Source organism: Onychostruthus taczanowskii, unplaced genomic scaffold, assembly GCF_017590055.1.
Source record: "Onychostruthus taczanowskii isolate IOZ18803 unplaced genomic scaffold, ASM1759005v1 scaffold9, whole genome shotgun sequence".
NCBI classification, from domain to species: domain Eukaryota; kingdom Metazoa; phylum Chordata; class Aves; order Passeriformes; family Passeridae; genus Onychostruthus; species Onychostruthus taczanowskii.
Genome location: NW_024506993.1, coordinates 14288179 through 14305876, shown reverse-complemented (window position 1 = coordinate 14305876; position 17698 = coordinate 14288179). Strand labels below are relative to the sequence as shown.

Below are 17698 nucleotides of genomic sequence, written 5' to 3'. Positions count from 1 at the left end.
ATGGGAAGGGGACAGAGGTGCCCTTTGTGCTGGGAATAGGGAGAGAACAGCGTTGCTGGGGCAAAAGTCTCACTGGCTTTGCAGCTCCTGGGCCTGGCCATAAGAGCCCAAGCAGTGCAGGTGGCAGTACAGTCCCATGTCCTCCCTTGGGGAGAGAAATTATTCACTTTTAACTGAGGCAGGTGCTCCCCAAAGGGACGGTAGGCCATAACAACTATTTAGCTATTGACAGGGGGGAGGAGCTGGGGTTCTTCACTCTGGAGAAGAGATGACTTCAGGGGGAACTTAAGAGCCCCTTCCGGTGCCTGAAGGGACTCCAGGTCGGCTGGAGAAGGGTTTTGGATGGGACACAGCGATAGCACAAGGGATAACTGCTTTAAACTGAGTTTTGGATTGGATACGAGGAAGAAATGTGCTGTGGCGAGGCACTGGGACCTGTTTCACAGAGCAGTTGCGGCTGCCCCGCTCCTGGCAGTGTCCAGAGTCAAGCTGGACGGGGCTCTGAGCACGCCGGTGCCGTGAGGGGGGAGGCCGGACCGCAGAGCCCTTAATGGCAGTAACTCCCCAACTACATTTCCCGGCGTGCCGCGCGGCCGCTGCGCCTGCGCTCCGATTGGAAGCTTCCAGTCGGGGCGCGAGGTGGCTGCTGGGTAGAAGACGGGCGGTCCCTTAGGCGCCATTTTGTGGCGAGGCAGCGAGACGGACTGCGCGGGTGTGCTTGGCGTGTGGTGTCGGATAGAGTTGTGCCGGGTGCCTGCGGATCCTGGGCGGCGCCATGGGCTCGGACAAGCGGTAAGCGGCGGCGGGAGGGCGAGGGGAGACGGGAGGAGGCGGGCAGTGGTGGGGGTCGCGGCGGGCGCTTCACGCTCTGAGCTCGGCCCGCTGTGCCCCGCAGGGTGAGCAGGACGGAGCGGAGCGGCCGCTACGGCTCCATCGTGGAGAGGGAGGACCGCGACGAGCGGGAGTCCCGCAGCCGGCGGAGGGACGACTACAAGAGGTCCAGTGAGGAGCGCCGCGGTGACCGCTATGATGACTATCGCGACTACGACAGCCGAGACTACGACAGCCGAGACTACGACAGCCGCGATAGCCGAGACTGCCGCGACTACGACAGTCGGGACTACGATAGTCGAGACAGCCGGGTCTGCCGAGACTACGACAGTCGCGACAGCCGCGATTGCCGGGACTACGACAGCCGGGACAGCCGGGACTACGATTGCCGGGACTACGATAGTCGGGATTGCCGAGACTACGACAGTCGCGATAGCCGAGACTATGACAGAGACTACGACAGCCGCGATTACGATAGCCCCGAGGTGAGCGGGGTCGGGGGGCCGGGGCCGGCTCTGCGGGAGGGCACCGGGAGCGGGTTGGATCCTGCGGCGCTGCCCGGGCCGTGGGGAGCAGCCCCGGGCAGGCGGGCGGTGTCCGTGCCGCCGTCCGTCCGTCCGTGTGGCACTGTGGGGACACGCTGCGGGGACACGCTGCGGGGAACCGCGGTGGCTGACCCTGGGCGCTGGCTTCCAGAGGGAGCGGGAGCGCAGGAACAGCGACAAATCGGAGGACGGGTACCATTCCGATGGCGACTACGGCGAGCACGACTACAGGAACGATATTAACGATGAAAAAGAAAGCAAGACCATCATGTTGCGTGGGCTCCCCATCACGGTTACGGAGAACGATGTGAGTAGCCGGGCAGGGCCGTGCCTGCCTTGCCCTCGGGCAGGGCCGTGCCGGAGCGGTTGCTGCCATTTTGTTGAGCCTGCATCATGGTGGCCCCTCTCCGGCGCTGTCGCGCTGCCATTTTGAGTCCTGAAAGCATTTATACTCCCAGCGTTAAGTAATAGAGGTCAATTCAATGTTAATCAGTCCCTTTCAAACGGAACGAGCTGTGAATACTCGTTTTTTCTCGGAGGCTTTCCTTAAGAGTGGATTTTAAACTATCTGCTCCTTGCTGCTTTTCTGTGTGGGAGGGAAGAGGCAGATATTTTTTGCTGCTTCGCCCCACTGCAGGGAGGGGGGAGGGGGACAGAGACAAAGAGGTGGCAATCACCAGTTTTTCTGGTCTTTATCGAGGCCAGAACTTGTGACCGATGGGGTCACACACAGTCACCGAGCTCCTTAGCCGAGCCCAGCCCCGCACAAAGCTGTTTTGTGTGGGCACAGCTGTGGGAGTCAAAATGGCTGCTCCGAGCTGAGGCAGCAAGTACTGACGAGCTTGGTGCTTGCTTGTCTGGCGTATTTATTAAAAAGATGTTAAAGCTTTAAGGTTTTCTTATCTATGGTAACTTCTTAGGGGTTTTTTTGCTTCTTGGGTTATTTTGGTTACCAAGCCATAAGCACACAAGTGTTATTTGAGGGGTAAAAGCTGAGCTATCCCAGTTTGTTTTCAGTCAGGACTCCACCTCTGCCTCCGATGTGTACATAATGCTTTAATTGCTAGCACAGAGAACACATCTGCACCATTTCTACAATGGAGACTTTTTCCTTTGCTTTTTCGTTGGTTACTTACTCTCCTGATACTGAGGGTTCCTAATCACCTTACACTGCTCTAACATTTTCAGGAGTGTTTGAAATCAAGTGTAGGTTCCTGCATACAAACAGGACAGCCCAGTCAGACATTATACAGAACACTTTAGAGCAGTTCTTGTTTCTGAGGTACTGGTGTAGCTCTACAGTTGTGCAATATTTTTAGCCTAATTTATATGAGAGTTTAATTCTGGACTCAGTGTGTAGACAATGCATCTTGGAACGTAGAGTTGAATTCTTACATTAACATTACTTCTGGTTGTGTACACAATTCTTTTTTCTTCTGCATTTTTCGTAAGAAAAATTCACTTGCATATCTGATATTATTTCCAGTCAGCATATAAATGGGCAGCTTTAGATAAGTTTTGCTTCTGCTGAGCAGCCCTGTTGCATGTAATGTAGTTTGAATTCTGTGAAAGCTGCTGAAAAACCTTGTGTCTTCTGCTCTAGAATTGAAGAATTTGTTAGTGTTTGGTTTTCCTCCAAGCCTCTGCACAGTGGCTGAAGCTGCCATCTTTGTTACACCGGAAGAACTGACGTTTCTTTAGCCTTTTCTTTGATGACACGTTCTTCACAAATGACTTTATCCTGAAAAACCAATGGGAGTCAGCTAGATGATGAGATCTTTAGCGTGAGGCTTAGGAATACATTCATCATGGAGCCTTGCAGTGCAGGCTTCTTGGTTTTCAGTGCTAGGAGCAAAGGGTTTCTAGACATGCAGGGAGAGTCCTTTTTAAAATCTTGGCCTCATGCACAGTCTTTGCCAAATCCTGACCAAGTAATCTTGAGAACACACAATCATAGGGATTTGGGTTCTGGATAGTTCAGTGTCCTGAGGATTAAAGTGGGTTTAGCATGTAGCAAAAGGTTATGTGGACTTTGATGCTCATCAGTGCCCTGTTGGGTTCTCAGCAAATGTTTTCTTTGTCTGTGAGATAGTCTTGAAAACATTGTTTTGTGTATCTCTTTCATGGTGCTGCAAGGTGGGTGGTTTCTCTGACTTCTGTCTGCCAAGTAATGAAAATTTTAACTGTTGGATCAAAATCTCCTGCAGATTCGTGAGCTTATTGAGTCCTTTGAAGGTCCTCAGCCTGCAGACGTGAGGCTGATGAAAAGAAAGACAGGTGAGAGCTCTTAATCCAGTTTTTGACATCACCTTCCTCTTCCCCAGCCCAAAAGAGTATCCAGAATTGTCCCCAAACTGCAAGGACATGCAATAAAAAAAAAAAAAAAAAAAAAGGTTTGCCATGGCTAAGGAATGTGGCTTTTTGGAAGACTTAGATAGCTGGTCAACATGTTAAAAGAAGTCTGTCTACAGGGGGTTTTGTTAACAGGTATTGGTAAGTAATAATAGTGTAAAGCCATTTAATAGTATGTAGTGTGTTGCATGGTTACCCTTAAACGTGGATTCAGATGGAGTGAAATGTAGCCAGTTAAGGCAGCTTGGTTCCTTGCCATGGCAAAATAACGAGCAGATCCCAGCACTTGACGTCGCATTTGTAAAGCTGCTTTGTCATGAAGTAATGAAGCAGTTGGAGAGAGATTCACCTGTTTTAAAGGAACTGACTAACACAAGTATCCCGTCTATATCTGAATGCTGTCTCTAGGTGTAAGCCGTGGTTTCGCCTTCGTGGAGTTTTATCACTTTCAAGATGCTACCAGCTGGATGGAAGCCAATCAGGTTGCTTCACTCACCAAGTCTAGATATTCCTGAAAATGGAACAAGTCTTAAAAGTTTAATGAGAAAAAAAAAAAAGAAAAAGGAAAAAATAGAGGTGGAAGGAGTGGTTTGTTCCATAACAGTGATTTAAAGAATAAAAGCTTTGTATATATTAAAATTTGTAACATAGAAGATAAAATTAGGAGAGAAAGTTTTACTTTGGTAACAGGTGCCATTGTATTAAATGACTTGGTTTCCATTTAATTGGCTTATGAAGATTTGGCTAGTAGTCGTTAAAAAATCCTAGCTTACTTCTGCTTGATGTTTCCTTCTCTGTTGTCAGAGAAAGCACCACATCTCTGGTATTAACCCTGAAAGAGAAGTGTCAGTTCTTGGCAATAATCTCTTACCCCAGTTAAAGAGGGGGAACTGGCTCTTCTAGAGAAAAAAAGCATATTCATTTCAACTAAATTAGGCAGACAGTGAGATCTCACGTCTGTTAGGCTCTGTATTTTGGCTTTTTTGTTACTGTGACTTGATAAGGAGCCAAAATGCAGTTAGAATCCTCTGGTTTGTTTTCCCATGAGATTTTCCTGTAGCACTAAAACAGTTTCACTTGCTTTTGCTACTTTTGTGAGTATTCATAACCTATTTTAAAAACAGAACTTAAAAATACTCTCAAAGCGATCAAAGTGTCAAATCACGGATTTTTTTCTTACACCTGAATATTTGATGCAGCGGTCCTATGACAACATTGTGACTGGTTTTCTGCTCTGTTATAATAAAGAAATGGCACCATCATGGGATTCTTGGCAGTTCCAGCAGATGGAAGCTGTCATATGCCTTGTGCTGGAGTAGTGTTTCGTATGTCCCACACTATGGGTGAGATCCCCAGCCAGGGAGCAGCTTTCAAATTCTGTTTTCCTGACATGCTGCTCAGTAGGGCAGGTGGCTACAGGGGAAGGCCTAATACCAAGAAATTATTGCAGAGCATATTTTCAGAAATTGATTTTTTTTTTAATATATACAAAGCTGTACTGATACATAATTTATTGAAATATTCTCAAATTCACTCCAGTAAGCAACCACCTTAGAAGTAGGGAAAACATAGCCCGTCCCCAGCAGCCGGGTTGCTGACTGTTAGATGACAGAGCGATGTATTGCAACTATGCCAGCAGCCTTGTTTCTATGTGTGCACATCCAGTGAGTGCTGGGCCCTCCAACCCTCCCTCCTGCCGGTAGGAGCAATGGCTTTGCCCTGTTCAGTCGTGCAGAATGTGAGAGCCTTGTTCATGCTACGTGCTAGATCTGTGTCAGACCCTGTTACCAGAAAAGCCACTGGTCCTGACACTGTGGTACCTCTGCAGAAAGCCAACCTGCTATAGAAATGGTTCTGCCGTTGCAGTGTCTGGGGTGTGGCCTCTAATACGCACTTCCTCACATGTGCTTCCACCTGTTTGACCAAAATATGTTGATAGCCATATTTTGAGAGGTCATTCTGCATACCCACGCTTGGCAAAGCGTGAGGCTGAGAGTCAAGGCTTCTTAATAGCTGTAAATTCCTAACTCCTCTGAAGTCAGAGTGAGAGGACATGCTGAAAGCATTATGAACTTTTCCTACCCCTGGAGAAGCTTCACGTGCAATCTAGTTACTCATTTTGGAGAGCTCTTGCCTGAATGAAGATCACAAACCTCTTGTGCAGGCTTCCAATTGAACTGATGCAGTAGTCAAATGAAACCACTCTTGAGTTATGTTTCGGTTGATGGCACTTGTAATCCAGCCTTCAAGAAGTCTAAGCAGGGTCCCTTTGGGAGGAATTACTGTATTTTCAAGGGGACACTTCTGAAGTGTGCTTGGAAAAGCAAATCTAAATATGGTTAAAAGGTCTGGGGTGTTTGGAGTAGGGGACGAAGTGAAGCAGTCACCTAAGGACATGTTAAAAAAAGTCTCTCAGTGCTATACCAGAAGTGAATAGAAATGTGGGGGCAAAGAGACTCCTAAAAATGTGTTAATCTGAATGCAGCAGATTAGGACTCTGTCTCCTTCGAGACACTTCCTGGTTCCATGTCAGCGTTTAGTGTTTGGCAGCTTTTTCTACACTCCCTGATTCTGTTTATCTTTGCTCCACATCCCATTCTCTTACTGCCCTCGTCCTCCTCTCTGCAGGATTGGATGGGCAGGGTGTAGGTGGCGGTGGTTGTCCTCCACATCCTCCCCATATGTTGTCCATTTAATTCAGGAGCACTGATTCCTCCGAAGGGTGCTCTGCCATGGGAAAATGGACATGTATGTCTTGATACAGGAATAATTGAAACCACTTTTTTTGCAGAAAAAGCTGGTGATTCAAGGGAAGCAGATTGCAATGCACTACAGCAACCCAAGGCCTAAATTTGAGGACTGGCTCTGCAACAAGGTACAATGCATTTTTCTCTGTGAGAGTTTGTCCTAGAGCTCACCACTTGCTCAGTGGTTTAAAGAGAGTGACACCTGAATCAAACCTGCCCCTGCTCCCCATAAAATTAAGTTATTCCCCAGCATATGTTCCTTTCTAACACTGCTTTTTATAGTAGTATGCTTGGGATTGTAAGGCAAAGACTACACAGTAAAAATAACTAATTTGGGGTGACTAGGGAGAAAGTAGCTGGGATGTTCTGAAAAGCTGTGGTGCACATAAGGGTGCTTTTGATGTTCTGGATTATTCTGATGGGTTTGGCTTTGTTGTGTTACTTTGTGTGAATGTCTGGGTTTTGTTAGTGTACAGCAAATGCAGCGTTACTAGAATTACCCAAGTTCTTATTGGGCTTCTCTTGTTTGTCACAGTGCTGCCTTTACAACTTCAGAAGGAGGCTAAAATGCTTCCGCTGTGGAGCGGACAAATTTGGTACGTTACCATCATCTCTTTCATGTTTAGTTCATGGGAAACTTTCTGGCCTGTGTAGGAACCAGAGTTCCATGTAGCTTCTAGACTGGCTTATGAAATGCTGAGCTTGAAGTGAATGAACCATGTCCTGACCTGAAATATTTTCTCTTCATATGAAGATTCAGAACAGGAGGTACCACCTGGGGCAGCAGAAGCCGTTCAGTCTGTGGATTATTACTGTGATAGTAAGTGATCTTTGACTTACTCTAGAATGTGAAATGTAAACACACATACTAGAAATCCTTTCCGTACCTCAGCCTGCCAGCTGAAGGACTTGAAATGCTCTGCAAAGCCCTGGCGTGCACTGCTAATGTCATCCTTTTTCTCCTCAGCCATCATTCTTCGAAACATTGCTCCTCACACAGTAGTGGAATCCATCATGACTGCCTTGTCTCCGTATGCGTCTCTGGCAGTCAATAATATTCGTCTTATCAAAGACAAGCAGACTCAGCAGAACAGAGGCTTTGCGTTTGTGCAGCTGTCTTCTGCCATGGTGAGGACTTCACTGGTGTTTTGGAGAGAAGCAGCTGGTTAACATCCTTCTCTCCATTGCAGCATTTAGAGCCCCGAGCTGTCTGAAGGACTGTCCCCCTTCAAAAAGTGTTGATGGATGCAGTGTGTCAAAGCTGATAATATGTAGCTGCAGTTTGAAAGGTGGTGGGATGTTGGGAGCACGTTGAAAATCTATTTTGGTAGTAGAGTTCTGTTCTGGATTGCAGCCTAGCTTCGTGCTTTGATTGCAGAAGTACTGGTGCAGGATCATAATTTTTTGGCAGATTCTAAGATCTGGGGCATACAATGTGGGAACAGGTGCATAGAGTTAGGCTTCTTCCACCTTGAGAAGAGAGGAGGAGGCAGATGTTGCTCTTCTTAGCAGCATCCATTGGGAGGGTGTAAGGACAGCATAAGCATTCTCAGGGATACATAAGGAGAGGACAATAGGGAGCAGCCTTAAATCAAAACACAGGAAATGACAGAGGTGTGAGAAAAGCCTCCTGAGTTTCAGAGAGGTCATATGCTGACATGGGCTCCGTGAAGGACGGTGAATCTCTGTTCCTGGATGTGACTCTGAGGGATGTGGCATAGTGGTGGCTGGGTTAACCATTGGACTCGATGATTTTAAAGGTCCTTTCCAACCTGAATGATTCATTGAGTCTGTACATCAAACTCGAGCTGCAGTGTGATCTCTTTAGACCTGCTTTAATCAGAGGAAAGCAGGTAGTTGGATTAAAACAGGTGCCAGTCTCAGTTTTTGTCTTTGACCCATTTGGAGTAGTTTGTGTCTTGATAAAGCTAAGCTTTTGAAATATATTTAATACTTAGTGACCCAGGGAAAGGCTCAGTATTTCCACATGGGCTGTTGGGGGTCTCACTGTGCTCTTCTGCATGTGTGTAATGTGAGGAGGTGGAGGTGTTTTTGCATCTTTAGCTCTTCAGTGGCTCTACATGAAAAGGTGGAGTTTGGGGAACTTCTGGATCCCCCTCAGTAAACTGCCCTTCATAATAATGAGGTTTTCTTTTTTTTGTAGGATGCTTCTCAACTGCTACAGATTTTACAAAGTCTTCAGCCGCCGTTAAAAATTGATGGCAAAACAATTGGTGTTGACTTTGCAAAGAGTGCCAGAAAGTGAGTGTGACAGCAGTCATTTGCTTTTTTTTTTTAATTCACATACCCACCCCTTCCCTGTATATTGGATGGTTTCTTCTTGTCACCCACGCTTTTATTAAGCTTATTCTAACTCCAAAGTTTTGCTTCCCATAAGTCACTAGTGTTGCATGCATTCTGCTCTTCACTGTGTACCAGCAGAATGAAAGCAGTGTTCCCCACACCCCTGCTTCCAGTCCTCTGAAGATAACACCATAACTGTTTGTGTGCACAGCCCATTTGTTTCCTTGGAGACCTTCTGATTGTTACTGACTCTACAACAGTGAACTTGAAGTTCCTTTACTTGCCAAGCAATGTTTTGGCTCATTCATTACATTCTGAATGTTTTATAACTGCTGAGAAATCCCTGTGTGAGGGCACATTCCTTGCATAGGAAGACACTTCAGTAAAAAGCAGTACCTACTCAGGTGCCTGATTTTTGTGATTGCAGAGATCTGCTTCTCCCAGACGGTAACAGAGTCAGCGCCTTCTCTGTGGCAAGTACAGCCATTGCTGCAGCTCAGTGGTCATCCACTCAGGTATGATTTGGAGACTGTTACTCATAGTCCTGCTTTCCTGAAAATTAAAATGCAGACCATGTAATTGCCCTGCTGGCCACCTGCTTGGTTCAGTTGTTTGATGGCTATGAGATTCAGCCATGACAGATCTGGTCCACACACAAGCCGTTTGGAGCCTAGGCAGTGGGGTGCATGAAATTATTTAATAAAATTGTTTACCTATCCCTGACAAATACTATTATCTCCTTGAATTTCAGCCACAGACTGGAGAGGGCAGCACCCTTGACTACAGCTATCTCCAGTCAGGACAGGATGGATACTCACAGTATGCTCAGGTTAGTAGTAAGAGATGGTGCTCTAAGGAGTAGGTTGTCATAATTTGGGTATAGAGATTATTCACCTTGTGTTGTCATTCATTTCCCTTTACAGTATTCCCAGGATTATCAGCAGTACTACCAAAATCAAGGAGGAGTGTTGGACACAGACACAGCTACCATATCAGGTAGTTCTTCCAGCATCTTAGAAGCATTGTTTGTAATGATAGTTTTGCAGTAGTACTTTGCCTATTTTTGTTGTTTTGCTGCACAGAAGAAGACTTGGCTCATTTTGCTCTTAGGATGTCTGAATGAGGATGCATTACTAGAGAACTGTAACAGATTTGTTGAAATGGAACCTCTCATGCAAGATGAGAGAGAAGCCTTCATTTTCAGACTATTGACAAAGGCCTTGAACTTACTAGCGGTGTAAGCAGCTCTAGCAAATGCTCAGCACTAACAGCTGTAGAGGCCAGAAATTGCTGACTTTGGGAGCAGAATATTTCCTCCTGAAAAGGAAACTATTCCTTGTCTGGGTAGAAGATACCCACTGTGTATCTATCTCCTTTAGAACGTTTATTGCCTTGTTTGGCTGCTGGAGCTGGAATTAGTAGCTGAAACTATAAACAAAGTAATTATAGTCCTAGGATGCAGTAGTTTTACAAATGAGTTCGTTTATGCATTGCTGCTCTCTTTTGGCAGGAGCTCCGGTCACTACAACAACAGCTGCAGTCGTGTCCCAGAGTCCCCAGCTGTATAATCAGCAGACAAACTCACCTGACTCTCCGGTAATGACAGCACTGATGAGTCCTTGCTTTCAAAGCCTGGGATATGTGGCTTAGCTGTAGCCTTTCATTTTTTAAGTGGGTGGTACAGCAAAGCTTCTGAGTGTCCGTGGGTTAGTCACAGTGCTTGTGGTCATAAGTCACCTGCCATTTCTTCTCTGGGCTGGTTTTGTTCTTTGCTGAAGGTGAGTGCCAGGCATGCTGGTGAGGAGGAGTTAGCTGTCGTATGCGTGGGGTGCGCTGCTCACGCCTTGGCTCACTGTCCTTGTTTTCTTGGTGACAGATTTTCTAATTGAGGTTTGTGGTTTGGGTTTTTTTCAGACACAATCAGCACCACCTACCACTAGCACTCAGGCACAGGCAGCTCCTCCGACTGGCGTAGTGCCTGGAACCAAGTACGGTAAGTGCTCGGGAGCTGCTCTTGGGGACAGTTTCTGTCACTGTAGCAATAAAACTCAGCTTTGGCCAAGTGCTCCATCACCCTGTCATGGTGAAGCTGCCCCTGGAGAGCGTTGGCTGCACGGGTGATTAAGAGCCCTTTACAGATGTGTCTGCCGTTGTGGCTGCTATAATCTCCGAATTTTACCTGAAATGTAGAAAGATACCTGTCTGAATTCGTCTGGAACGACCATGTCCCACACTTTAATTTTTTTACAGCTGTCCCTGATACTTCCACCTACCAATATGATGAATCTTCAGGATATTATTATGATCCTATAACAGGGCTCTACTATGATCCTAATTCCCAGGTAAACACAAGTTCTTCCCACATGTCTTAACTGTTAAGGTCCATTAGTTTCCTATCTCTCATCATACGAGTGACATTTGAAGTGCACAACATACCAAATATTGCAGATAACTCTCAGCAGTGTGTATAGGGCTGGGACTTGATTTCCTTCCCTCTGGTACAGCCCTGCATTTTTCTCTCCTTTTCCTTAATTTTCCTCCACATTTGGCCCATATAGGATTAGCACTTGTCACAGCCACTGTAACGGAGCTATTTCGTTGCGGAGTGCCCAGCAAAGTGCACCCAGCTCTGGGCTCTGGTGGGTCGTCTCTTGGGAGAAGCAAAAGATTCTCCATAGTGCTGTTGGGCAGAACCACCGGTGTTGGGGGACAGAGGCTTCAGCCATTTCCTGCCTTTCGACTCCTCTGTGGAGTCTGCAAAACTTGTTTGGACTCTACAAAACATCTTCCCGTGTGGTGCAGTAGTGTGAATCAGCTTGTTTGGGTTCTCCCGTGGACACTGAGCTTGTGTGAGGTGTTTAACTGTCTGCCTCTCCTTCCCTCTGGCAGTATTACTACAATGCCTTAACCCAGCAGTACCTGTACTGGGATGGCGAAAAGGAGACCTACATGCCTGCAGCAGAAGGTGTCACGTACCAACAGACAGCTGCCACAACCACCACCAAAGAAGTGAAAGAGAAGAAAGAGAAACCTAAAAGTAAAACAGCCCAACAGGTAAAAGAGAGAATGGGATCATAACTGGGATAAAGTCTTCTCTGTGGAACAGGATATTTCTCCTTTCTCCTGAGAAAGGAAATCCTAGGTTATTCAGTGGGGTGCATGCCTTCAATTTGCAAGCACTGTAAGGGACTGAGGAGAGGTGGAGTTGGCAAGGCTTCAGTACAGAAATAAGCTCTGCATAGGAGGAGTGCTTATGGAGTCCTGCCAGGATCAGTGGGAGTATAACTGATCCATCACATAGAGGATTAGCTTGATAAGAAGGGTTTGTACAGTAAAAGCAGTGAGCTGTGTTATCTTTGAACACTGTATACAGGGAAACACCTGCACTACATCCAGTGTTCTGTGGTTTAAAAATAAAAGGTAGTGGGTTGACTTGTTCTGAAACTGCATGTGAGATTGAATGGGTGTCATAAGAGATTGATAGCTTTGAGAGGAGCTGTGTGAGCAAACCACTCTGCATTTCAGATTGCTAAAGACATGGAGCGCTGGGCAAAGAGTTTGAACAAGCAGAAAGAGAACTTCAAGAATAGCTTCCAGCCACTGAGTACCAGGGAGGAGGAGCGGAAGGAGTCAGCAGCTGCAGATGCAGGCTTTGCCCTCTTTGAGAAAAAGGTGATGATGCTGGCAGTGGTGTGTGGTGGGCTTCCTGTGACAGAGAGCTTCGTGCTCATGGCATGCTTTTCTCGTACAGGGAGCTCTGTCTGAGCGACAGCAGATCTTGCCAGAGGTGTTGAAAAACGGGGATGATGAAAATCCACTAAAGGTGAGTATGGTAGGGGAGCTCTAGCCAATACTTGCTTTCCAACCTGGATTTCCGTGGCATTACCTGTAAAAAAGCGGTGCTGATGATTGCAGCAGTGTGGTGCAAGTGCAGTAGGCTGGGTGACTGAGATACACTTAGTACAGCTGTGGTTCTTCTTAGCCATGAGCTCATTTGGGGTTTTGAGGTTTCTGCTGTACTTAGAAGTACTGTTTGGCTGATGGGAACTGTCTTGCAGCTGCTGTGGTATGTACTTCTTTTGAGATGCAGTACTTCAAAGTGTGGGCCCAGTACTTAATAGAACTGGGACCCTGCAGCAGAAGTGGCAGAGAAGGCTGAAACACCTTGGTTTCAGTCTTCACTGCCAAGGCCAGCCCTTAGGAGTGACGCAGGGGAACATGAGAAAAGGAGCTAGCCCTGTGAGAGTGACTGAGCAGTGGAAGGTTTCCTAGAGAGACTCTGGAATCTCCTTTCCTAGAGATACTCAGAGGTCATCAGGACACAGTCCTGAGCAGTATGTGCTATGGGGGGACCCTGCTTAAGCAGGAGGGTTGGACTGGATGACCTCCAGTGGTCCTCTCCAACCTCAGGCATTCTGTGATTTCATCCTTAGTAATGGGAGCATGCTGTTCCTCCTGTGATACACATGTACAGCCTTTGTTCCCTCTTTGTGCTCTCTGAACTGTGGCACTCTTGCACTCCCCTAATGCTGTCTTTCCTTTTCAGCGTGGCCTTGTGGCTGCCTACAGTGGTGACAGCGATAATGATGAGGACTTGCTGGAAAGAATGGAGAATGAGGAGGAGAAGCTGACTGACTGGAAGAAGATGGCTTGTCTGCTGTGTAGAAGGCAGTTCCCAAACAAAGATGCTCTGATTCGTCACCAGCAGCTGTCTGACTTGCACAAGGTGATTACACTATGTAGTGAGGGAAATACTGGGTTGTCATAATTCAGTGTGTAAACCAAAACCATGAGGCATGTTGCTGTTTGAAAAACTGTTTTTCTTAAAGCAAAAATCTGCAGGTGGATTGTTGCTCTCCCAAAAGTCAGCTGCTTCATTTAAGAAGAACTGTTGTGCATTTCATGTTGTTAAAGTGGATCTTTCTTCTTGTTTCAGCAAAACATGGATATCTATAGGAGATCAAAGCTTTCCGAGCAGGAACTTGAAGCCTTGGAGCTACGTGAGAGAGAGGTCAGTGTTGAGATGAGCAGATGAGTAGCTGATGGAAAACCTGTGCGCAGGTGATCTGTTGAGCTCTCCTTATCCTGACACACGTCACTCGAGATGATCCTTGTAAGCCAACCCCTTTTCCAGTTAAGGTTCAGAGCTGTCCTGTTAGATGGAGAGAAGTGTCCTGTATCCCTCAGATCTGGCTTAGCACAGAAGGCTCATTCCACCTCTAGCTCAGGGTTGCCATGCTGGGACTAGAGACCTGCAAGTCTCTTTGTGCCCCATTGCTGGTTCAGATGGTGCTCCAGGGACCTGGGTCTTGGGCTCTGCTGTTAGTGGTGTTAGTGGGCTGCAGTCTGCAGCATTCTGCAGTAGCAGGCATTCACCTGACCCCCATAGCTCAGAGCTGAACAGAAGTGTCTTGAAATCCATGCTGACTGCAGTTGCTTTGTGTAGATGAAATACAGAGACAGAGCAGCTGAGCGGCGGGAAAAGTACGGCATCCCCGAGCCGCCGGAGCCCAAGCGCAAGAAGGTCTACGATGCAGGCACAGTGTACGTATCTGAAAGCTCCTCAGCACCTGCCTCGGTGCACCATGAGCAGCGTGGGTGACTTGTTCACTCTTCTTCTTCCTGCAGGAATTACGAGCAGCCCACCAAAGATGGCCTTGACAACAGTAATATAGGGAACAAGATGCTGCAGGCCATGGGCTGGAGGGAAGGTTCAGGCTTGGGAAGAAAATGCCAGGGCATCACAGCACCCATTGAGGTAAGTAAAGAGGGATGTTGCCTCGAGGAGGTTTGGTGCCTTTGTTTTTTACTTGTTCAACCAGAAGCACTTGCTGCTGAAGAGCTCTGAAGGCATAAACTGCCATCCCACTGCAAAGCTGCCTCTGTTTATGTTGGCTCCTACTCATGTTTGTCCCATTGGATGCTGAAGCAGAGGCATAGCTGTGCCGTCCTCCCTTTGGCATTTGATTCCTGAGGCACTGTGGCCCCAGTACACCAAGAGGGGCTGCCTTCCCTCCAGTTGTTTCCTTTCCTGGCCTTGCCTGTGCTCCAGCTTGTGCTGTTAGGAAGTGCTCTGCGCAGTTGGACTGGGGCCAGCGTAGTGTGAGGTACGGGTTATTACATGTGCTCCAGTCTCTTGGTGTCCGTGGTGGTATTCATGGCTGTAGCGATTCCCAGGGAAGCTGGCTGGATTGATGGGATTTTTGGAGGTGCCCTCGTGGTGGTTTGGCCACTCGCTGCAGGCTGAAGTGTGTCTCTCTTCCCTTGCAGGCCCAGGTACGAATGAGGGGAGCTGGCTTGGGAGCCAAGGGCAGCTCCTACGGCGTCTCCACGGCGGATTCGTACAAAGACGCAGTGCGGAAAGCCATGTTCGCTCGCTTCACGGAGATGGAGTGACCCCTCTGGCCTGCAAAGCACTTCTTGTTAGCAAGAACTGACTGTTAAACTCCATAGCCTTGGTGACCTGGCTGTATCCTGGCTTTGGTTTAGAGTTGACCATTTCATTCCCTTGGACGTTGTTCCCTGCTCAGCATGTAACAAACACTTCCATGAGCAGATTGTTTGAACTGACTCGACTTCATGCTGGAGAGCTCCTGGTTAGACCAAAGGGGATGGCTGATCTTTATATGGTCGTGTATATAGTGTAATGTATTTTGTGTTATAGCATGTTGTCTAGGTGCTGCTCCTGCCCCCTGGAGCAGCAGCAGGACCTGTTAGCTGTGCTTTCAAACTGTCTCTGCTCTCCTTTTGTTGTATTGTCTGTCTGTGTTTTTTTGGAGAATTTTCCTGTACATTTTGTATGATACATCTTTGTATAGACTTTTTGAAGACTTTGATTCTAGTTGCCAATTTGGCTCATTTCCAAATGAAATACATCCAAAAAATATCCTATTTCTGTTTCTCGGTGGGTGAATGAAGAATTAAGTTGCCAATGCTACTTGTCCTTTCTGTCATTCTACTTCTTCCTTTATGAGACTTCATCCTGGAGTCCTGGAGTTTCCGTTCCAGCCCTCCACTCACCTCCCTCCTTTCATCCCTGTGCTGTGCCTTGTTCTCAGCATCTTTCTCATAGCTCCAGCATGGATAGTGGCTGGTGGAGCATCAGATCTCTCTGCAGCCCTTCTTGCCATCACTGTAGGAGCAGCAGAGGTGCAGCAGCAGTGTCTGCACTTGCCCAGGGGCCCTGGGTGTTTGTTACCTGCTGGCCCTTTGGTGGGCAGGGAGGAGAGTGACATGTGTGCACCTCTGGGAGGGTTCATGTGCTCCACCTCGGCTTCTTCTGGGCTGCCTCGATGCTGGGGGGGAGCTGTGGCAGGCTGGGTGATGGAGGATGAGGTTCCCTCGAGGTGTCCTGCAGCTGTCCCATAACTGCCTTTCTGTTCTCTGTGCTGTGCCCTGGTCACACTCCTCTTGGCAAGAGCCAAGATAATCAGAGCCCATCTCAGCCCCGAGCTCTGCCTTTGCTGCTGCTGTTGGCTGTGGTCTTGCTCAGCCTCCACACAAAGCTGAGCCAGCAGTGGGCTTTCCTGCTGTCCAGGTGGGTATAGGAAATGGGTAGGATGAAGCAGGAGCAGCTTCACTGTTCATGCTTGGTGCCAAGCCCTTCTGGGGGTCAAGGCCAGCAGCCTCTGGCTGCTTTTTGGAATGGGTGAATCCTGCTTTGCCGGCTGCTGCAGCTGCACCTCTGCCCCTGTTGCACTGTCAGACCGCTGCCTGACTTTTGAGGGATGAGCCGAGGTGGGGAATGCCCCCACGCTACATCAGGGCCGGGACCGCCGGGCTCGGGGTCCCTGCAGCGTGGCCGGGCCGTTCCACCAGGTGGCAGGCGTGGCCCAGCTTGGCAGCCGTGGAGTTTCCTCTGCCGGGCTGCCGAGCGTCGCTGGGGCTCCAGGGCTTCTCCCTAGTGTGTGACATTCCCTCTTCGGCTTCACAGAGGAAGGCTTGAAACAACCTGAAAGTGACCGCTCCCTGCCCCAGCGTGCCCCCCGGGCGATGACAGGGAAGGCAGCCCTGGTGCACTGCGATGGGGCCTTGTGTGCCTTCGGCAGCCTCCCCCGCTCCCTGTGCGTCCCGGCTGGCGACACTGAAGTGCTCTGCTGCTCTGGGCTGTAAATGGGGGGGTTTGTTTCCCAGCAGGTGGGTTCAATGGATCGATAAAGTGCATTTGTGTAGCTCAGCTTCTTCCCAGCTCATCGATCCCTGTCCCAGTGCATCCTCCTGACGAGGGGTGATGCTGCGGGCATGGGGGGAGGGCCTGCAGTGGGCACAGCACTGTTCCTACATCAGATTCACTCCTTCCTTGCTGCAGCAAAGTGCTGCCCCAGTGCCAGGAGCTGAGTCAGCCCCAGCTGGTACCTCCTGCAGAACAGTTGCAGTGGGGAGCCAGGAGCATGCTGTGGGGGCACAGGGATCTGCTGACAGGGATAACTGCTAGAACAGGATGCCCAAAGCAGGGTCCCTTCCTGGGGCAAGGCTTTGACGGGGTCCTGGGCTTGCAGCTACCCCCTCTCGTTAGATGGGTTAAAGCCCGCCTTCCTGGGCTAAGGCACCGCTGCTGGGTGCCCAGGGAACAAGAGAAGCTGGGGGGAAGGGGGTTTGCAGCCCCCCCACTCCCAGGCATGCCCCTGAGCCCCATGCCAGGCGCTGGAGCAGGGCAGGGAGGCACCACCGCCTGCCAGCACCCGTGCCTCCAATTTAGGCAGCACAGCGCGGCTGTTCGTGACTGAATGCACCGTGGCCCACAGCCTTCAGAGGGACATGGTGTCCCTGCCTCCCCGGGGACCGACCTCTGTGGGGGCGGGAGGAGAAGCCCTGGGATGGGGCCAGCCCCAGAAGTGTGCAGTGACAAGGCAGGGTCCCCCTCGGAGCAAGGCGGGGAGCTGCCTTGGCCATGGCTTGCAGGGCTGCCAGTGCACCGAT

General features: G+C 48.8%; 1 protein-coding gene across 2 annotated transcripts; it reads left to right on the top strand.

Moving 5' to 3' along the window:
* Positions 1–645: 645 nt before the first annotated feature.
* On the top strand, positions 646–15670 carry RBM5 (RNA binding motif protein 5). 2 transcript variants are annotated; one of them, XM_041425486.1, is made up of 24 exons: positions 646–792; positions 896–1316; positions 1528–1683; positions 3584–3653; positions 4137–4210; positions 6520–6603; positions 7011–7071; positions 7230–7295; positions 7443–7603; positions 8640–8737; positions 9207–9294; positions 9531–9608; positions 9703–9775; positions 10290–10375; positions 10694–10772; positions 11030–11121; positions 11669–11833; positions 12305–12451; positions 12531–12602; positions 13326–13505; positions 13716–13790; positions 14226–14323; positions 14408–14537; positions 15050–15670. In XM_041425486.1, exons 1-24 carry the CDS (start codon positions 776–778, stop codon positions 15173–15175), a joined length of 2697 nt encoding a protein of 898 aa, XP_041281420.1. In that variant the 5' UTR covers positions 646–775; the 3' UTR covers positions 15176–15670. The 2 variants fall into 2 exon arrangements, with proteins under 2 accessions (XP_041281420.1, XP_041281421.1); XM_041425487.1 differs by lacking the exons at positions 3584–3653; positions 4137–4210.
* Positions 15671–17698: the final 2028 nt, after the last annotated feature.